Here is a 19,235-nt window from a genome sequence, read left to right on the forward strand (position 1 = left end):
ATATACAAACAACAACCATTGAAACATATAAAATTGTATAATCAATAAAAAAAAAATACTATATAATTTGAAATGGTAAAAGTTTTCTACAACTCACTCTCATTTTTATCACCATCTGAATCTGAAGAAGAATGACCAGAAGTCTTGCTAGGTGTCATCCCCTTATCCTAAGCTCCAGTCCTGTGCTGCACTAGATGAAAGCCTTTAGAAAAACCTCTAATGAAATATTTCTCCATATACTCTAGCTCTAATGCCTTCACCTCCGCATGATATATGTGATTACGAGCTTCCTGAATTTAATATTTGATAATCATTTTGAAGTCAACATACTTCATGAATTCTTCCATGACTTTGGAGCGTAGCAGTTTTGATTTGGACTTAACTTCATTCTCAAACAATAAACTCTGATGCCTTTTGATCTCATATTCATTGGCTATAATTTTCTTCTTAAGTTTCTACTGATCTTTCATATATTGATTGATAATTGCCTGCACATCCACCAACTCAATATGAAGATGATCTATATGTTAATTATGTAAAATGGTTGAAGTAGCCAAAGTTGCCAACTCTGCTCTTCACTATGCTAGCTACTCTTCCACTGTCTTCATTACCTTGATTTTGCTATCATACTTCTTCTTGTACTCTACCTGAAGATACTTGGGCTTCATAAACTTATTATTCCAATCATTCAATGTCTTGGTCAATTTAATTTCAAGATCCATACATTGCAGCATCTGAAATAATAAGAAACAAAAAATCATAAGGGATATATCATTATGAAAATATAAAAAGAAAAAATAAAAAAAATGGGAACTCAAGAACTACTCAGTCCATCGATAGCAAAAATATTGATGTTTCAAAACATTTTCTAGAATTTGTAACCTGGATGGAGAAATATGGTCACTTTTGCCAATAACTGTCAAAATCTCCTCCACCTTTTTATTCTTTGATACATGTGGATCACCATCTTTCCTTAATTGTTTAGGAGGAACATTCCAAGTTTGCAACCCTGCTTATATGATTTTAGCTAAATTCTTTAGCGTATGTGCATATGATATTCCTTCCTGAATAGATAGTCATGCCTTGAACAAATAATCTTCATCTATATATCTACTCAAAGTTAGAGAGAGAAGAGAGGAAGGATCAATTTTTTCATTACCCTATGAAGGTATTTATAGGATGAAAATGGGGGGAAATTATTTGAAAAATGAGGGGAATTAACCTCCCATTTTTAAAAAAATTTAATTTCATTCTAGAAGTTCTTTCAAATTTTTTGTGATTAAAATATTAAAATTTTTTAAATTAAAAAAATTTCCAAATAAATAAATAAGTAAATAAAATAAAAAAATAAAGAGAAAGGGTGGAACCCACAAAACTTTATATATATATTTAATATATTAATATATATATATATATATATATATATAATATATATATATATATTATATGTATATATATATATTAAGTATTTAGCTGTTTAGTTGCCGGCTGCTGCTCGGTGAAGCACGCCCCTTTAGGGGCGCAAGCATCAGGGTCGGCCCCCACAAACTGATTGCAGTCGGCTGGTTCGGCTACCTAAGCACGATTGACTCAATTTTTTGGCCTGGACAGATCCAAATCAAAGTTTTTAAGGGTCTTCCAAAACCATTTTTTTGACATTTTGAATATAATTTTAATAGTTATGGAGCTCAAGGCAGCTTTATAATAAAATTTTGAGTACTTTTAAATTTCTTGGAGCATATTTTTAAGACTTTTATTGAGATTCTAACAAATTTGGAAATACTGTGACAAGTTTTAAATTTCTAGAAGTGGACCAGAGACGCCACTGAAAACAAGCTAAACAACCTGGGGAAAGAACCTCAGGTGTAGGCGTCAGACCTAGCTCCACCACCAATTCTCGAACCTTGGATTACCCATGCTCACACCAATTACTAGATCTCTTATTCTTCACCACCTGCACAATCTTGTTAGGATACATAAAGAAACCAGAGAAATATCAAAAATAGATCTCTTTTTCTCGAATGAGAATTTACTCTCAAAAACCTAATAAAAAATCTGCCTCCCTCTAAGGGAAACTATTTATACACACAAGAGAAAGAAAAAAAAATAGAACTAATGCTAGGCTAAAAGTTTGTTAGGGATGTTAGGCCCTTATGAACTAACCCAAGGCTAATTAAGAGAGATGAATTGGTATTTTAAAAAATCTTAAGAAATAAAAAAGCCAAACCAAAATCCACCACAAAGAAAACACAATGTGAAAATTAAATGCATAAATAATAAAGGAAAGAACACACCAGATTTATAGTGGTTCGATCAAACCTTGACCTACGTCCACTCCTCGGAGGCACCCTTCGAGTATTGTACTAAACTCAGTGTCTCTCTTTTAGACCCCACAGCTAGGAGGAGAAGCCCTTACAAAATCACTTTCACCTTCCCCGGTGCGGCGGAGTAGCCGGGTCCTTTGACACCAAAGAGATCTTCTTCTTTCCAGATCTTCCCTCAGAACAAGCCTTGAATTCGATGGTACTAAGGTGCAAGCTCGCTGGAGCAACCTGTGTAGAATCCCCCTCCACACTCCCTTGAAACCCCCTCAAAGGATCTTCTCCCTCTCTCAAACTCCACCCTTTTCTCTCTTCCTTTCAAGCTCTCTTCAAGTTCCCTCCAAAAGAACAAAGCTATAATGACTGCCAAATACCCTCTTCATGAGAAAGCAAGAGGTCTTTAAATAGATTTGCAAAACTGACATTATCATCCAGGATGATCCCCGGATCATCCCATACGATATGCATAAAAAGAGAGCTTTCAAAAACCCTAAAAACTCAATTTTAGCACCTAACATCATCCAGGATGATCGCAGGATCATCCTGTACAATGTGCTTAAAAAGAGTGCTTCAGTAAACCCTAAAAACTCAATTTTGACTCCCAGAAGCATCTTGGACGATTGCAAGATCGTCCAGTACGATGTGCTGAATTTAACCTGATAGATCTGGACGATATTTGGATAGTTCAGGATGATTAGTACAAAAAATATACAGATTGTCTAGGACAATATTGTGGATCATCTAAGATATTATGGATCATCCAGGATGATTAAACGAAAAATTATGGTATTTTGGCTTGGACGATTTAGGAAAATCAAGTATGTCGGCAAACATTATTCTGTATGATATGCAGATCGTCTAGGACGATCCGATTGCAAAATTTACCATAATTAATTCCTTTAATCATAGGATCAACTTAGGCATAATTAGTATTGATCATCTTAGACAATCAAGATCGTTCGGGATGATTAGAACAAAAATTAAAACTTAAAATCATGCCTAAATTAGCATTGGTGGAAGTTTTACAATATCATAAAGGATCGTCCTGGACGATCCAAAATCATCCAGTACGATTAGTTCAAAACTTGATCTTCTGGATTTGACTAGATCTCACTCCCTAGAGTGTGCGTGTGCATGGTCATCAAGCAAGCATACACCCTTACAAGACTTGATTCAAGAAATCAAAAATTACATCAATGAATATTATAAACCCTTTTACAACATTACATTATTCAACCCAGTCTTTAGCTCTAATTCTTTATTTGATGTTGCATGCTATTCCTGAAATTCTAGTATACACATAAATAAACATACATTGCAAATACAAGAAGACAACAGAAAGTGAGCCATAAGGAAGTGTCATTTTCTAGTGAGAGAAAGTGTCATTTTCTAGTAAGAGAAAGTGAATTTCAAATTTTTTTGTTACTATTTTTTCTCGCCGATTATTTGATCCGGTGATCTATCTCCGATAATCGGAATATGAATGATGGGTGACGATCCTCCTTCTACTGCAATGGATGGGAGGACTAATCCTCCAAATTCAAAATCTTCTGAAAAGAATATTACATTTGAATTGCTGACAGGTAGAAATCATAAAGTATCTGTAAAGGAAAGACCACTGATCATTAATGAAAGAGCTTGTCTTAATTCAAAAAAGACAAGTCCTATAATTGGGAAAGGCAATGCTGTTCTAATTGAAGATGGTGTGAAGAGCCTGAAGAATTTTAAGAATCTAAAATTCAATTCTGGAAGCCCGAATACTGCTAATTATTCGGATTTCAAATTACATGTGAGCAGATTTTGTAATTCTACCCCATGCAGTCCTGTTGATCTGATTTCTAAATGTGGAAATTCAAATAATGGCGATATTATTGATGGAATCAATCATCGTGTTACTGATGAGGTGTTCGTTGATAAGCCGCATCCTGTTAAGAAAACTACAATTCATAAACAGGTCAGACATTGTGATTCAGGTGATTTGAACACTGAAATCAATTGTCCCAGTAAAATTTGTCCTCTAGAAACTTCTAATAAAATGGGCAACATTAAAACAAATGTTTGGGCAAGAAGTGCCAATGTGAAAGTGGATAATTTGAACTTAGGTTCATTTGTTGCTGAAGATGGGAAAACTGTAAAACTGCATATGGAGAATGTTTTGGAGAATTATAGAATATTGGGAAATGCTCTTGTTATCAAATTTTTTGGTGATAACATTCCATTTTAAGTGATCAATAGTGAGTTAAGAAGACAATGGAGTTGTTATGGCAGCTTTAGACTCACTATGCTGGGTCAAGACTGGGTTCTTTGTTCTTGTGAGAATGTTGAGATTATGGAATCTATTTTATGTGAAGGACCTTGGTTTATTAAAGGTCATATAATGGGCATTGAAAAATGGTCACCTTCTTTTTCTACAAACTCCTTGAAAGGTCTTTCGGCTCCGGTTTGGGTTAGACTCCCTAATCTGCCTTTATATTGTTGGGACAACTTAAATATTTGTAGGATTGCTTCTCTAGTTGGAAAGCCGTTTCTACTAGACGGAAACATGTTCAAATGGAATAGAAGAGAATTTGCAAGGATTTGTGTTTGTATCAATTTATACGAACAACTTCCTTTGGGAGTATGGGTGGAAGGTGAATCCAAAAAATTTATCAAAATGTGGAATATGAAAAAGTTTCCAAACTTTGTTTCAAATGTGGCAAAATTGGACACTTAATGATGAAGTGTCTTGGTTATATGCCTGCAGATTTTAAAAATAATTCAAATGTTATTTCTTCTAGAGTGGATTATGTTCTTAAAGCTAACGCAGTTCATGAAGTTGATGTTGCAAATGTTGATCCGGAAGAGCAAGGGTATGGTCCGTGGATGCAAGTCAGATATGGGAGGAAAAAGAAATTTCAGAACAATGCAGTTAAGGTTAATCAAAAACCTACTGCTCGACCAATTATTCTAAAAGAAGTTTGGAAACCTGTCACAGGTTCAGTTCCAGCTGTGGTTCTAAGTCAAATTCCTATTCCAGGAGTCCCTGTTCTTGCTGCAGAAGACTTGCTTTTGGTTAAAAATCTGAAGAATGATGACAGAGATAAAGACCTTGTGAATGATGATTTAGCTATTGATAGAAACCTGGAAGAACGAGAGATTATAGAGGATATGCCTATCAATAAATTGGATTTATCTCAAGTTGACAATGGGATTCCAACTAGTAAGAATCTAAAAACTTCTCAACATATTATCTTAAATAATAATATGTTTGATATTCTTAACACAGTAAACGAGGATGCTAATAATGTTGCTTTTACTATGAAGAATAATATTGATGGTAATGTTATTATGTCATCCCTTAAACCGAAGGATATGGCTTTAACTGTTAAAAAAATTAAAGTGGTTAATAGCTCGGTTAAAAGGAAATTGGGAAAAGAGATCAAAACTCTTGGACCAATTAAACTCTTGACTAGAAATAGAAGAATGGAGATGGAAAATAAAGACAAGAAGAATGGGGCTAGTCCCCCTTCTAATCAATGAATTCCATTATATTTTGGAATTGTAGAGGAGCAAGGAAACTTAATGCTTCTCTATATCTAAAAGAGTTTGTCAAAAAGTATGATGTGGACTTTATTGGTTCGTTAGAAACCAAAGTTTCTTCAAATGACTAGAAATGATATTAATGCTCTGATTAGTATTGAGTGGGATTTTTTTCATTATCCCTCGGAGGGTCTTTCTGGAGGGATTCTAATTCTTTGGAATTATATGTTTGCTTCTTTTAATACATTGTTTTCTTCTTATCAATGTGTTATTGGTTATTTGGATATACATAATAAAGGAATTTGGAGGATTTCAACTATTTATGCTAATAAATATTCCTATAAAAGGCGGGACCTTTGGAATCAATTGGAGAATTATTTGCTTCTTGATAAACCTTCTATGGTGGGAGGTGATTTTAATTGTCTTTTATCTCAAACTGATAAGAAAGGAGGTAGAAGATTTGAATTCTCACAAAGCTCAAAGGATATGAAATTATTTTTTTCTAACCTTGATTATCATGAATTGAATTTTATTGGGCCAAGATATACTTAGTATAATAACAAGTCAGGTGGAGCTCGTATCCTTGAAAGACTTGACAGATGCTTTGTTAATACATTTTCTCTTGAGTCTAACTCTTTATTGGTGGTTCATCATCTCCCTCGTATAACTTCTGATCATTGTCTCGTTATGATGAAATTATGGGAAAATAAACCAATACCAAATGGCTTTATCAAGTTTGAAGACACTTGGGCTTTTCACTATGCTTCTGCGACTATTGTTCAAAAAGCTTGGACTAGAAATATTGTCAATCATCTCTTAGATAAACTGGATATCAAGTTTAAAAGAGCTTTGAAATCTCTTTTCTATTGGAGCAAATCAAATCTGAAAAAACTTAACCTGGAGAAAGACAATCTTATCAAAGAAATATTGGATCTTCAAATGGAGGAGTCTGCAGTTGGTAGCCTTTTCGAAGGTAAAATCCTGCTTCTTAGAGCCAAAATCAATGAACATCATTGCACTTTAGCCCGATTAAATTCCTGGTGGAGACAAAGAGCTAAAGTAAAATGGTTAAAAGAGGGATACTTAAATACAAGGTTCTTTTATTCTTTTGCAAATGCTAGGAGAAATGCAAACTATATCTTCAACATTAAAGATGAGAATAGAGAATTGGTGGAGGAGAAAAGTAAAATTGAAGAAATTTTCTTCAAATTTTTTCAATCCAAGTGGAGTCACAGGATTTGTTCTTTGAATAACTGGCCATGCCCGAGAGTTACTCTATCCGATTTGGATAGAGCAATGTTAAATTATGAGCTTAACTTGAAGGAAGTTTGGGATGCTGTCAGCCATTTGGAGGGAGGAGATAATGAAGGAGACAATGAAAATGTGATGAAAATATTTCTAAACATTCTCAACAAAAGTCATATACCGGAGATTGAAGCAAGGTTCTATTCCTTTATTAAAGAGTTTAAATGTGTTATTTTCAAACATGTTAGTAGGGAAAGCAATAAGTTAGTAGATTTCTGTGCTAACTATGCTCATAACGGTGATTTTAATTGGGATTGTCTTACAATGAATCACATTCCTTCTCCTTTTTTTTTCTTATTTTAAAGGAGGAATGTGATGCTATTAGCTTATATTAGCTTATTTTCTTTTTAATGCTATTGCTTTATGCATCTTTCAAAAAAAGAAAGCGAGCCATAATATTTGTTATCATAAAAAACATAAAATCATAAGCTCAAGTTGCAACAATCTCTCCCTTTTTTATGATGACAAATATTACTGGTTGAATTGCAAAATTAAAAACATTTTCTCCTAATCTCCCCCTCACTAGAATAAAAATTTAAAAATAGGGGAAGATAATATTTTTATTGTTTATATTTTTTTTTTAAAAAGAAAATATATATAAATACAACAGTACGTTCTTCCCCTTTGACATTATCAAAAAGAGGAGGGCACAAAACAATCAGAATAATAAAAACAAATAAAAACCAAAGCCATCCCTGTTCTAGTGAAAAGAAAAAATCAAATATTTTTAAAACGAGAAAGTTGCCTCTTGATTTTAATTAAAAACTTATTTAGAAATGGATTGACAACGCATAATCCAGAAAAGGTTAGGAATTCAGAAATTTTTAATCCAAGCTCAAGTTCTTTTAAAGGCTCAAAAATGTTTTAATCCAATATCTAAATCAAAGAATAAATTAGAAAAAGAAACTCTAATTTTTTAAAACTCCTTTCATAAAACATATTTAATAGAAGATTAATGAAAAAATTGGTGAATAAAGAATATGGATTTTCAAGATCAAGTATCAAAAATATCAAGGGTTTTCTTAGGCTTTAAGTAATACAAAAAAAATAAGCATACTCTTTGTGGGCTCATTTTATGCCTCATGTCAGTTTTTGGCGCACTTTGTGCATCTTTTACTTTTTGATACACATTGTGTATCTTTCTCAATTTGGCGTCATTGCTCATCTTTTGATTTGGCATCATTGGCCAGTTTTTTGATTTGACGTCATTGGCCTTTTTTTTAATATGCTATCTTTTTGAAATTTTAAAAATAAAAGTAAACCCATTCTATTAATAAAGTGAACTATTTGATTAAAAAAATTATGAGGTAGATTCAACAACTTTTAAAGGATCTTTATGTGATAAACAAAATGTAAGGAGATGAAAAAAATCAGTTTCAAAATCCAATTTATAATATGATGAAGATTTCGAATCAAAAGTAAAATGACCTTTTTAAGATAAGAGATGGACAGGAAAAATCATGAGTTTCCTTTCTTTGACTGTTTTTAGATAAGTCAACCACAACTTATATAAGAAATTAAGAAAAATAGGAGGTAGATTTTTCATTTTTAGAAAGGTGAATGTGTGTGTCGATCAGAGAGAACTTCACAAAAAAAGAAAAGAGAGTACAAATTAAATAAAATAATGAAAAAGATAAGAAAAGAAAAAACAAAGAAAAATAAATCCAAAGAATAAACACAAAAAAACACAAAAATGAACAAAACATGTATACACTAAAAAATAAACACACAAATAATGGTTTAAACATCATCTTGCTCCTGGTCTGATCATTCAGAAGCTAGGTCTGCCTAGGAGATTTTTTGCTTTTCATTATTTGTCATTTTTACAATTTGCTTAGCTTTGCCCTTTTTTTTTGTAGGAAGAATTCTCAAATTAGGGCACTGATTTTTCATGTGTCCAGGCTTCCTACATCTAAAGCAAATAACGTTAGAAAAAATCTTAATGTTCTTACCATTTTTATCTTTATTCCACTTTTGTTGATGCTTATGCTTTGGTGGGCTTTTTAATTTACTTAATAAGTCATCGCTTTCATCACCAACTAAGCCACCTTTCTCCGAGTCTTCAGCATTTAGTACTAACATATCACCTGCATCCAAAAGTCTTTGGCCCGAACTTTATGCGTAGTCAATAAGTGAGCCAATAAAAATATCAATAGAATATTCATTCAAATTTTTTGATTCACAAATAGCAACAACTTTGGCATCAAATTTGTCAAGTAAATAATGTAGAATTTTATTGACTTTTTCAATGTTTGAAAATTCTTTACATAAATCATACAATGATGTCATAATTTGAAGAAACCAAGTATATTTTCTAAGATCGACTCATAAGGTTTTATGCAAAATAATTCATAATCATGCATTAAAATATTAAATATGGATTGCATGATTTCACTAGTGCCTTCGTATATAGTGTGTAATTTTTTCCAAATTTCCTTGCCAGTAGTGCTCGTGGAAAGAAACACAAAATCTTTAGAATTTAAAGCATAGAAAAAAAAGTTCAAAGATTTAGCATTTAATTGAGCATTAATTTATTCTTCTCTACTCCATTGATTAAAAGAAATATCAGTTTTAATTTCATCTATAATACGTGACGGTACAAAATAACCAGTTAAAATCATTTGTCACATTCAAAAATCAATAGAATGCAAGAAAGTAGACATGCAAATTTTTTAAAAATCAAATAGAATATTTTCAAATAAAGGTGGTATGGTGATTGAATAACCTTCCGCAATATTACAATTACCAAAATTAGCCATGGATCGAAATTCAAAAGTTTTCAAAAACTTGTTTTTATGAATCCCGCTCTGATACCACTTGAAAGTTCGTTAGGGATGTTAGGCCCTTATGAACTAGCCCAAGGCTAATTTAGAGAGATGTGAATTGGTATTTTAAAAAATATTTCGTAATAAAAAAGTCAAATAAAAATCCACCACAAACAAAACACAATGCGGAAATTAAAGGTAAAAATAATAAAGGAAAGAACACACCGGATTTATAGTGGTTCGGTAAAACCTTAACCTACATCTACTCCTCGGAGGCACCCTTTGAGTATTGTACCAAACTCAGTGTCTCTCCTTTAGCCCCCATAGCGAGGCAGAGAAGCCCTTACAAAATCACTTCCACCTTCCCCAGTGCGGCGGAGTAGCCGGGTCCTTTGCACCAAAGAGATCTTCTTCTTCCCATAACTTCCTTCAAGAAAATCAATGAATCTGATGGTACTAAGGTGCAAGCTCGCTGGAGTAACCTGTGTAGAATCCCCTTTCATACTCCCTTGAATCCCCCTCCAAGGATCTGCTCCCTCTCTAAAACTCCACCCTTTCCTCTCTACCTTTCAAGCTCTCTCTTCAGGTTCCCTCCAAAAGAATGAAGCTACAATGGCTGCCTCTTCATCAGAAAGCAAGAGGTCTTTAAATAGATTTATAAAATATACATTATCGTCCAAGATGATCGCCAGATCATCCTGTATGATATACATAAAATGAGAGCTTCTGAAAACCCTAAAAAATCAATTTTGGTGCCAAATATCATCCAGGACGATCGCAGGATCGTCCTGTACTATGTGCTTAAAAAGAGGTCTTCAAAAAATCCTAAAATCTCAATTTCGGCACCCAGAATCATCCTGGATAATCGCAGGATCGTCTAGTACGATGTGCAGAATTTGACCTGGTAGTCCTGGATGATATTTGGATAGTCTAGGACGATATTGTGGATCGTCCAGGACGATTATAAGAAAAATTATGGTATTTCGGCTTGGACGATATAGGAAAATCAAGTATGTCGACAAATATCGTCCTGTACGATATGCATATCGTCCAGGATAATCCGATTGCAAAAGTTAACCATAATTAATCCCTTTAATCATAGGATCAATTTAGGCATGATTAGTATTGATCGTCCTAAACGATCAAGATCGTCCGGGACGAAAAAATTAAAACTTAAAATCATGCCTAAATTAGCATTGGCAGATGTATTCAAATATCATAAAGGATCATCCTGTATGATCCAAAATCGTCCAGTACGATTAGTTCAAAACTTGATCTTCTGGATTTGACTAGATCACACTCCCTTGAGTGTGTGTGCATGGTCACCAAGCAAGCAAACACCCTTACAAGGCTTGACTCAAGAAATCAAAAATTACATTAATGAATATTACAATTCCTTTTACAACATAACATTATTCAACCCAATCTTGAGCTTTGATTCTTTATTTGATGTTGCATGGTATTCCTTAAATGTTAGTATACACACAAACAAACATATATTGCAAATACAAGTAGATAACAGAAAGTGAGCCATAATATCTGTTATCATCAAAAACATATACTCATAAGCTCGAGTTGCAACACAGGCTACATCGCAGGTACACAAACATAACAACACAGGAGATGTGCAAAGTTTCTTCCCTACAAAGTAGCATATAAGATTTCCCAGACTCTGATTAACATTTTTTGTATGGCCATCCGCCTGGGGATGTGCGACGAAGCTAAATTGCAGCCAAGTTCCCATTTTTCCCCACAAAGTTTTCTAGAAATGACTTAAAATTTTGACATCCCGATCAGAGGTGATGGTTTTGGGAATTCCATGAAGACAAACTATTTCTCTAAAGTAGAGATCGCCAATGTAGGTGGCGTCAAGAGTCTTGTTACAAGCAAAACAAATACACCAACTTCGAGAATCTGTCCTTGACACTATGATAGAATCTTTATTTCTTTGTTTATGGGGTAGTCCCAACATAAAATCCAATGATACATCCTCCCATGATCCCCGAGGAACAGGTAAAGGTAAATACAACCCATCATTTGTTCTAGTCGTCTTTGCTTGCTGTCAAATTCTGCAACCCTGCACGTATTTGCCTACATCCTTGGACATAGCAGGCCAATAGAACTTCTCCTTGATGAGGACCAAAGTTTTTTCACGTCTGAAATGGCCAGCCAAATCTCTATCATGATATTCTGAGATCAAAACTGTCCTGAGAGAACACCTAGGTACCAAGAGGCAATTGTAGAAGAATAAGTATCCATCTCGGATGTGGAAAAATTGATATGCATGGTTTTGACATTTCTCCCATTACTACTTGAAATCCATGTCCTGTGCATATAATTCTCGGATGGAGTCAAAACAAATGAGCTGAGTTTGCATTTCCTAAACCAATATATGTTGTCTACTTAAGGCATCTGTTACTTGATTTTTCTTGCCCGACTTGTGCTTCAACACAGTGAAACACATCTAAAGATTCAACCCACGTTGCATGTCTACCATGAAGCTTCTTATGGCTACTAAGGAACTTTAATGCAGCATGATTAGTGAAGATAACAAACTCTTTGCTTAGGAGATAATGACTCTAGTGGTGGAGAACCCACATAATAGCATAAAATTTATTGTCATGTGTCAAATAATTTTGGCGTGAATCATTTAATTTTTCACTAAAATAAGCTATGGGCTGGTCTTCTTGGATTTTTATGTCTCCAATCCCCACATTAGATGCATCACAATCGACTTGGAACAGTTTGCCAACATCAGGTGGTCAGAGCACTAACGTCGCCATCATTTTCTCCTTAAGGAGTTTGAAACTACTTTCATCTTCTTCTGTCCACAAGAACTTGTCTGCCTTTAGCCTTCTGTGAGGGGAACAACAAGGGTGCTAAAATTTTGAATGAATCGATGGTAAAATGAACCAAGCCATGGAGTCTCCGCATGTCGATGAAGGACTGTGGTGTCAGCCAGCTCAAAGTAGCTTCGATCATCTCCAGACTGACTTCGATTCCGGATGCCGATAGTATGAAACCCAGGAATTTAGTGTCTACTTAGAAATTGGCACTTCTGAAGGTTACCATACAACTTTTGTTCTCTTAACTCCTCGAGCACTTGCCTTAAGTGTTGTAAATGTCTTCGGAGGTCGTTGCTGTAGACAAGGGCATCATCAAAGTAGATGATCACAAATTTACACAGGAAAGGCTAGAATATCTGATTCATTAATCACATGAATGTACTAGGGGCGTTGGAGAGGCCGAACGGTATCACCAACCATTCAAATAGACCATCTCTGACCTTAAAAACTGTCTTCCATTCATTCCTCTCTCGGATTCAAATTTGATGATAACCGCTACGCAAGTCTATTTTGGAAAAGATCTTTACCCCTTGAGACTGGAGTCGCCACCGAAAAAAAGCTCAAACCAGGGGAAAAGAGAGTCAGGTGTAGGCATCAGACCCAGACACCACCATTCAGCCTTGGATGACCATGCTCACACTAATTACTAGATCTCTTGTTCTTCACCACCTACACAATCTTGTCATGATACAGAAAGAAATCAGAGAAATATATAAAAAAAAAAACTCTTATTCTCAAAAGAGAATTTCCTCTAAAAAACCCAATAAAAAATTGCCTTCGTCCCTCTAAGGGAAACTATTTATGCACATAAGAGAAAGAATGAAAAACATAACTAACACCAGGCTACACCGCCGACACACAAGCATAATAACACAGGAATTTAAACGTCGTAAGTAGATGCTCCGGCATCATGGAGCTTTGACGCCCAATGATAGAAGGGCAACTGATATATCATCAAAGAAATAACTTGATTTGGGACGAATCTCGAGGGAAAATCAAGTTGGAAATGTCAAAATTAAATAGGAGACCATATGAACTCCAATTTTAGTAAACTTATAGTCAAACTGAACATCTCGAAAATACGAACCCAATGACACCAAATTCAACTCAATACTAGCCCAAACGAGTCAAAATAAAAGTCCCAACACATATTTGGAAAGATTAAACCATAATTTGGATTACCAAATGGATTCTGAACGTGACATGCTTATAGTTGAATTGAGCGGCTCGACGAGACTAATCCAACATGCCCAAGATCGTCGAATTTGAATATCATTAAGGTATTCAAATACCCAATAAATGATTCACGATCGAGAGATTCAATATCAGCCGTCCTTTAAAACTACTCTCAATTTATCCTTGATCTTCCTCCTATTTATTGATCATGTCATTCTCTGAGAACTATAAATAGACCCCTCATTTCTCATGAGAGAGTGACCCAAGCAAGAAGAGGAGGAGGATAATTCTCTTGCCACCAAATTCCTCCTTGACTATCACGGAAGTTACACCCGGCAGCTGACCGATGCAAGACTTATACCCAATCGCCAACTGACGATAGAATTCTGCCCGACCGCAGACTAACATCGGATTCCCTCCAGGCCGTAAATTAAAGTCGGATTTTTGTCCGGCCACTAAACGTCGTCGAATTTCTGATCTCCGCTTGTAACTGGATTTCAACCCGACGGTTAATTATTATAATCTGATCGTCCTCAATTTAAGGGGCGACTCAACCACTTGTAATCTAATCAAACACTAATTGAATCATTTCAAATTGGGCTAGGCCCCATAATTTTTTTCATTTTTAGGATTTTTCATGTAAAAATCTTGGCGTCTCTTATAAATATTGCACCATCTCTTTTTTTCTAATTGTGTGGTGGATCTTTGTACAAAACTAAGACGATTAACTCTATATTCTCAACCGCCGCAAAAATTCAAATGTAACAACAAGCAAAAATTTTAAAAATATATATTAATAATTATCTAGCTTATTCCATTATAAAAAATTTCTAGCAAAACAATTAAAATTGTCATACAGTTTCAGAAAATGTCAAGCAAAACTTAACTGTAATTTTTTTTTAAACATTAAACGTATTTAATAAAAATTTATACATGCTTATGTAAGACCGTCAATCTGAAATATCTTGATTTGAAATTTAAGCTCCCAGTCAATGAACCACATGCTAAAATCAATTATGAAGGAGGAGCGAACAGAGATATCAAGTTTCCAATGCTCCAGTATTTTCAGTAGAAATGTGCCAGCATTCCTTATGAAATTGGTTTACCACTTAGTTTACCGGAGAATGTCTCCGACGTTAAGAACGAAGCCACTCAGCGTGGGCGACGCAGTGAAATTTCTCCCATCCCCACCGACGAGAGCTCCATGGCCATATGGCATCGGTCTGTCAGGAACTGCCGGGACTTCAATATCCCCCTCTAGCATCCTCAATGCCTCTTCAATAGTTGGCCTCAAGGCCACCATGACATGCGCGCAGAGAATCCCCACATGCACAAACCGCTCCATGATACCCTTCGGCCCACTACCCTCCCCACTCATCACAGCCATGTCAAAAACCTCCACAATCCTCCCTGCCTTCACAAGCGTCCACGCCCAATCGGTAATAAGCACAACGCCAGACGGTGAAGCCATGTCGAGCGCCCTGCGCCCGCTCATGATCTCCAGAACCACCATTCCAAAGCTGTAAACATCGCTCTTCTCTGTCAGCTGGCCGTAGAGTGCGTACTCAGGCGCAAGGTAGCCGTGGGTCCCCGCTACCCGAGTAGTGAGATGCGACTGGCCCTCTCGGCTTTGCCGTGCAAGCCCGAAGTCCGCAACCCTCGCCCGCATCTCGCCGTCGAGAAGGATGTTGGTTGCCTTAATGTCGCGGTGGTAGATCGCCGGCTTTATCCCGTAATGCAGATAAGCCAGCGCTTTTGCAACATCAAGGATTATGTTCTTCCTCTGCGGCCAGGTAAGAGGGGGGCGCTTGCTGCAGTCGTGAAAGATGTAGTCGTCGAGACTGCCATTGGGCATGAAGTCGTAGATAAGGAACTTTTGCGTTCCTTCATCGGCTTCAGCATCGGTGATACAGCAGCCGCGGAGAGGGACGAGGTTACGGTGGCGGAGATTGCTGATGATCTCTACCTCGTTGCGGAACTCATCGTCGCCCTGGAAGTCCGATTCTAGGACGTGCTTCACAGCGACAGTGCTGCCGTCGGATAGTACGCCGCGATACACCACGCCGAAACCACCCCGGCCTATAAGATTTCGCTGGGAGAAATAATTTGTTGACTTCTCGAGTTCCCGTATGTTGTACCAAATGGCGCCGGTGTTGGGGCGAGGGTGTGGCCAGGAGGAGGAAAACTGACTATCCATGGAGGCAGCTGCGGCGGCCGTGTTTCTTCTTTGTTTGTGGGATCGCCAGAGATAGAGGGCAAGGGCAGCGGAGAGGAGTAAGAAGGCGGCGGCTGCAGAGGAGGAGGCGTAGACTGCTGCATGGGAGGATGGAGAGGAGGAGGATTTGGGATGGGGAGGGTATGGGGAGGCCAGGCCTAGGATGCAGAGGGAAGCGCGGGGATCCTCGGGGCCGAAGTTGTTGGCGATGCCGGCGGCGTAGGTGACGGTGAGGTAAAAGCAATTGGTGGCGTGGGAAGTGTTGCCGTCAAGGGCGGTGAGGCGGGAGGAAATCTGGAAACCGGCGGAGAGGCAGGCTGAGCAGCTGGTAAGGTCGAGCAGATCGGGGGCGCAGTCCGAATCAACGGCGGTGGAGTTCCCAAGCCGGACTTTCCAGTCTCGGAGAGACATGATGCCGTCGCAGAAGTCCGGAGAGATAACGAAGCGGTTGGGAGAAGGGAAGCAGGTGTGTACGAGGGAGGAGGGAAGGGAGAGCTCGGAAAGCCGGGACTGGAAGGAGGCTAGGCAGACGGCAGAGACGGCGACGGAGGGGAGACGGAAGAGGGAGGTGACGCGGAGGCGCTGAGAGAGTCCGATGCCCAGCACGCTGAGAAGAGTCGTGCAGCAACTGGTCATGTTGTTGGAGCTCGGAAGGCAAGACGTGTGATCCCATGGGAACTGGGTTACGTAACTCAGGTTCATCGGACAACTCTCGGCTGCTGCCGGCGATACCGTGGCCATTGCAAGAGCTGCGGAAACCGCTGCGACTAGCAGCAGCTCTGGGATTAGGGGCGGAGCGATGCGCATCTTGAGTTGAAAAATTAAGTATGTTTGGTCTCGCTTTTGTTAATGATTAGTTTAGGATCGGTTGGAAATGGCCGGAGAAGTGTGGCTTCCGTCCCAGATAAGGGCACGAGCTGGAGGCAGGTCAGATCTGGCGGCGGCATGGGTTGGGCTATGAAGTAGAGTTTGTGTGATTTTTATTTTTTATTTTATTTCCTTAAAGTGGATTTACTGGGAAATCATATAAAATTTTTAATTTGTATATCTAACAATTAAATTTAATTATTTACTTAAACACCTAAAATTTTGAATATCAATAAAAATATCATCCAAATCCCTTTTGGTTGACTTCTCATGGATTAGTTATTATGTGCAGATGTCGAACGTCATCTAGAGACCAATCAGAATGCGCCACATCACCCATTGCTCGGTACCTTCAGGTACTATGTCTCGGTACTACCAACGTAACATATTCTGATTGGTCTTCGGATGATGTTCTACATCCGATATCCGCATAAAATAATTTCTCATTCTCATGACTTCTATGACCTTTTGCATCCTTAGCACGCCACAATTCTCATTGCCTTCACTTCATGGCATCAATTGGCGAAGCACAAGGAAATCACAACAATGCTCGCTATGGTAATGCTCTAACAAGACAAATGAAAAAGGAAATCACATTAGAGCTCGTTCGGGCAATGTATCAAGGCGACCGATTTAAGGAAAATGAAGTATTGCTGGAGCTCATTGGGTCAATACATTGATGAGGCCGAAAAGAAACTTGCGACGGAACTTGCTAGGGGTAGCCTAATGGAGTTAAAAATGTCTTGGATTATGTAATATTAAAGTTTACATGGTAAATATGTCAATGCAAAAATTTTTAGTGCTAAATTTATTAATCCTCCTTTTTCTTAATGATAGAGTCGAAACACAATATTATTAAAAGAATAAATAAAATATATAATACGTCAAACAAAGAAAGGAGCTATTAAGTAAAATACTTCTGAAGTTTGCAGATAAAATAAGACAAAATATTACATGGTGAATAAAAAAATATATCCCCACCTATTAAGGCATCAAGAAAAGACATTGTAGCAGTTGCGAAGCAATAACCTGACATTAGACCTATCAAAATCATTAAGTCATAAAATTGTAATAGCCAATATCAAAATTTGTGATAGAACATGTGACTTATTAGTTAAAAGAAATATTTATATCTTCAGTATTATAAATTTGAGCCTTATATTTTCTGCATCATTATAAATAAATAATGTCAAAACTCTTTTTTTAGTGAAAAATAATTTTCAATAAAATGAAAAATGATGCACAAATATACCTTAATCTAATCAACGACAAAAAATAACAATTGGAATCGGCAATATATCCAAAGAAAGGATTAAAAACAAATTATCACCTGAATTCAGGGTAGCAAATGGGTCTTGTCCATGGTTAGGAGACGAACTCTATTAGACTCCGTCATCTTTTGCCTCAAAGAATTCTTGAAACCAATAAAGAAACATCACCAATAAATAATAATATTTAAAGGATTTCAAATATTATTATAAATGACTGACAGAGCATGAAATTCCTTTCATACCAGATTGTACCAAATGAATTCTTTCATTTTGAACTATTCTTACAATACGATATCAGGTCGTACAGATGTCTGACAGTATACAAAATTATATTTGTACAAGATTGTACCATACAAATACATTTCTTTTTAAAATGTTCATATAGTATGATCTCAATTCATATAGGCAATTAACTCTGTATGAAATTAAGTTTGACCCAGTTCATATCAAGCGAAGCCCTAATTTTTTTTTTTTTTGAATTGTTTGTACCATACGATCTACGATCGTATCATACAATAGTAAGTTAGTTTTCTTGAATTTTTCAATTCTTGGATGATTTTTTACATGATTTCTATATAAACTATCCTAAAAATTGTCTTGTAGATCCTTTGCTTCAAATTTCTCTTGAGAGTGGCCTTTTGGGAGTGTGTTTTGGAGAGATATTGTGATTTAAGAGTGAGAGATCAAGTGAAGGGGAGTTATGAGGGATTCACAAGGTTGCCTAAGTAAGGTTCTCTTTGTCTTCTTCAAGTTTCTACCGAACTTCTTTGGAGGCTCTTGAAAGAAGATCTTCAAGGTGGGATCAAGGTTTTCTGCCTTCACCATGAGGGTGAAAGAGGACGTGATAGTTCCTTGCCTTCACTAGGAGGGAGAAAAGGATGTGTAGGTACTCTTCCTTCATTATGACGGTAAAAAAGGAAAGGAAGTTACACTGCCATCACTTGGAGAGT

The 19,235-nt window shown here is 36.7% G+C and overlaps 2 protein-coding genes across 2 annotated transcripts; one reads left to right on the plus strand and one right to left on the minus strand.

Moving 5' to 3' along the window:
- The first annotated feature begins 4,602 nt into the window (after window positions 1-4,602).
- Window positions 4,603-5,840, plus strand: LOC110113480. The gene is made up of 2 exons (XM_020846087.1): window positions 4,603-4,951; window positions 5,065-5,840. The coding sequence occupies exons 1-2, from the start codon at window positions 4,603-4,605 to the stop codon at window positions 5,838-5,840; spliced, it is 1,125 nt and encodes a 374-aa protein (XP_020701746.1).
- An 8,974-nt stretch (window positions 5,841-14,814) lies between these two features.
- Window positions 14,815-17,108, minus strand: LOC110113484 (probable receptor-like protein kinase At1g11050). Its single transcript, XM_020846092.2, has one exon. It carries the CDS (start codon window positions 16,952-16,954, stop codon window positions 15,047-15,049), a length of 1,908 nt encoding a protein of 635 aa, XP_020701751.1. The 5' UTR covers window positions 16,955-17,108; the 3' UTR covers window positions 14,815-15,046.
- Between the last annotated feature and the right edge of the window lie 2,127 nt (window positions 17,109-19,235).

This window comes from Dendrobium catenatum, unplaced genomic scaffold, assembly GCF_001605985.2.
Source record: "Dendrobium catenatum unplaced genomic scaffold, ASM160598v2 fragScaff_scaffold_767, whole genome shotgun sequence".
NCBI classification, from domain to species: domain Eukaryota; kingdom Viridiplantae; phylum Streptophyta; class Magnoliopsida; order Asparagales; family Orchidaceae; genus Dendrobium; species Dendrobium catenatum.

Coding starts and splice junctions, on each gene's coding strand:
- LOC110113484 (XM_020846092.2), bottom strand. CDS start 16,954: ATGCGCATCGCTCCGCCCCTAATCCCAGAGCTGCTGCTAGTCGCAGCG.
- LOC110113480 (XM_020846087.1), top strand. CDS start 4,603: ATGCTGGGTCAAGACTGGGTTCTTTGTTCTTGTGAGAATGTTGAGATT. Junction 4,952..5,064: donor TTTGGGAGTATGGGTGGAAG/GTGAATCCAAAA, acceptor ATATGCCTGCAG/ATTTTAAAAATAATTCAAAT.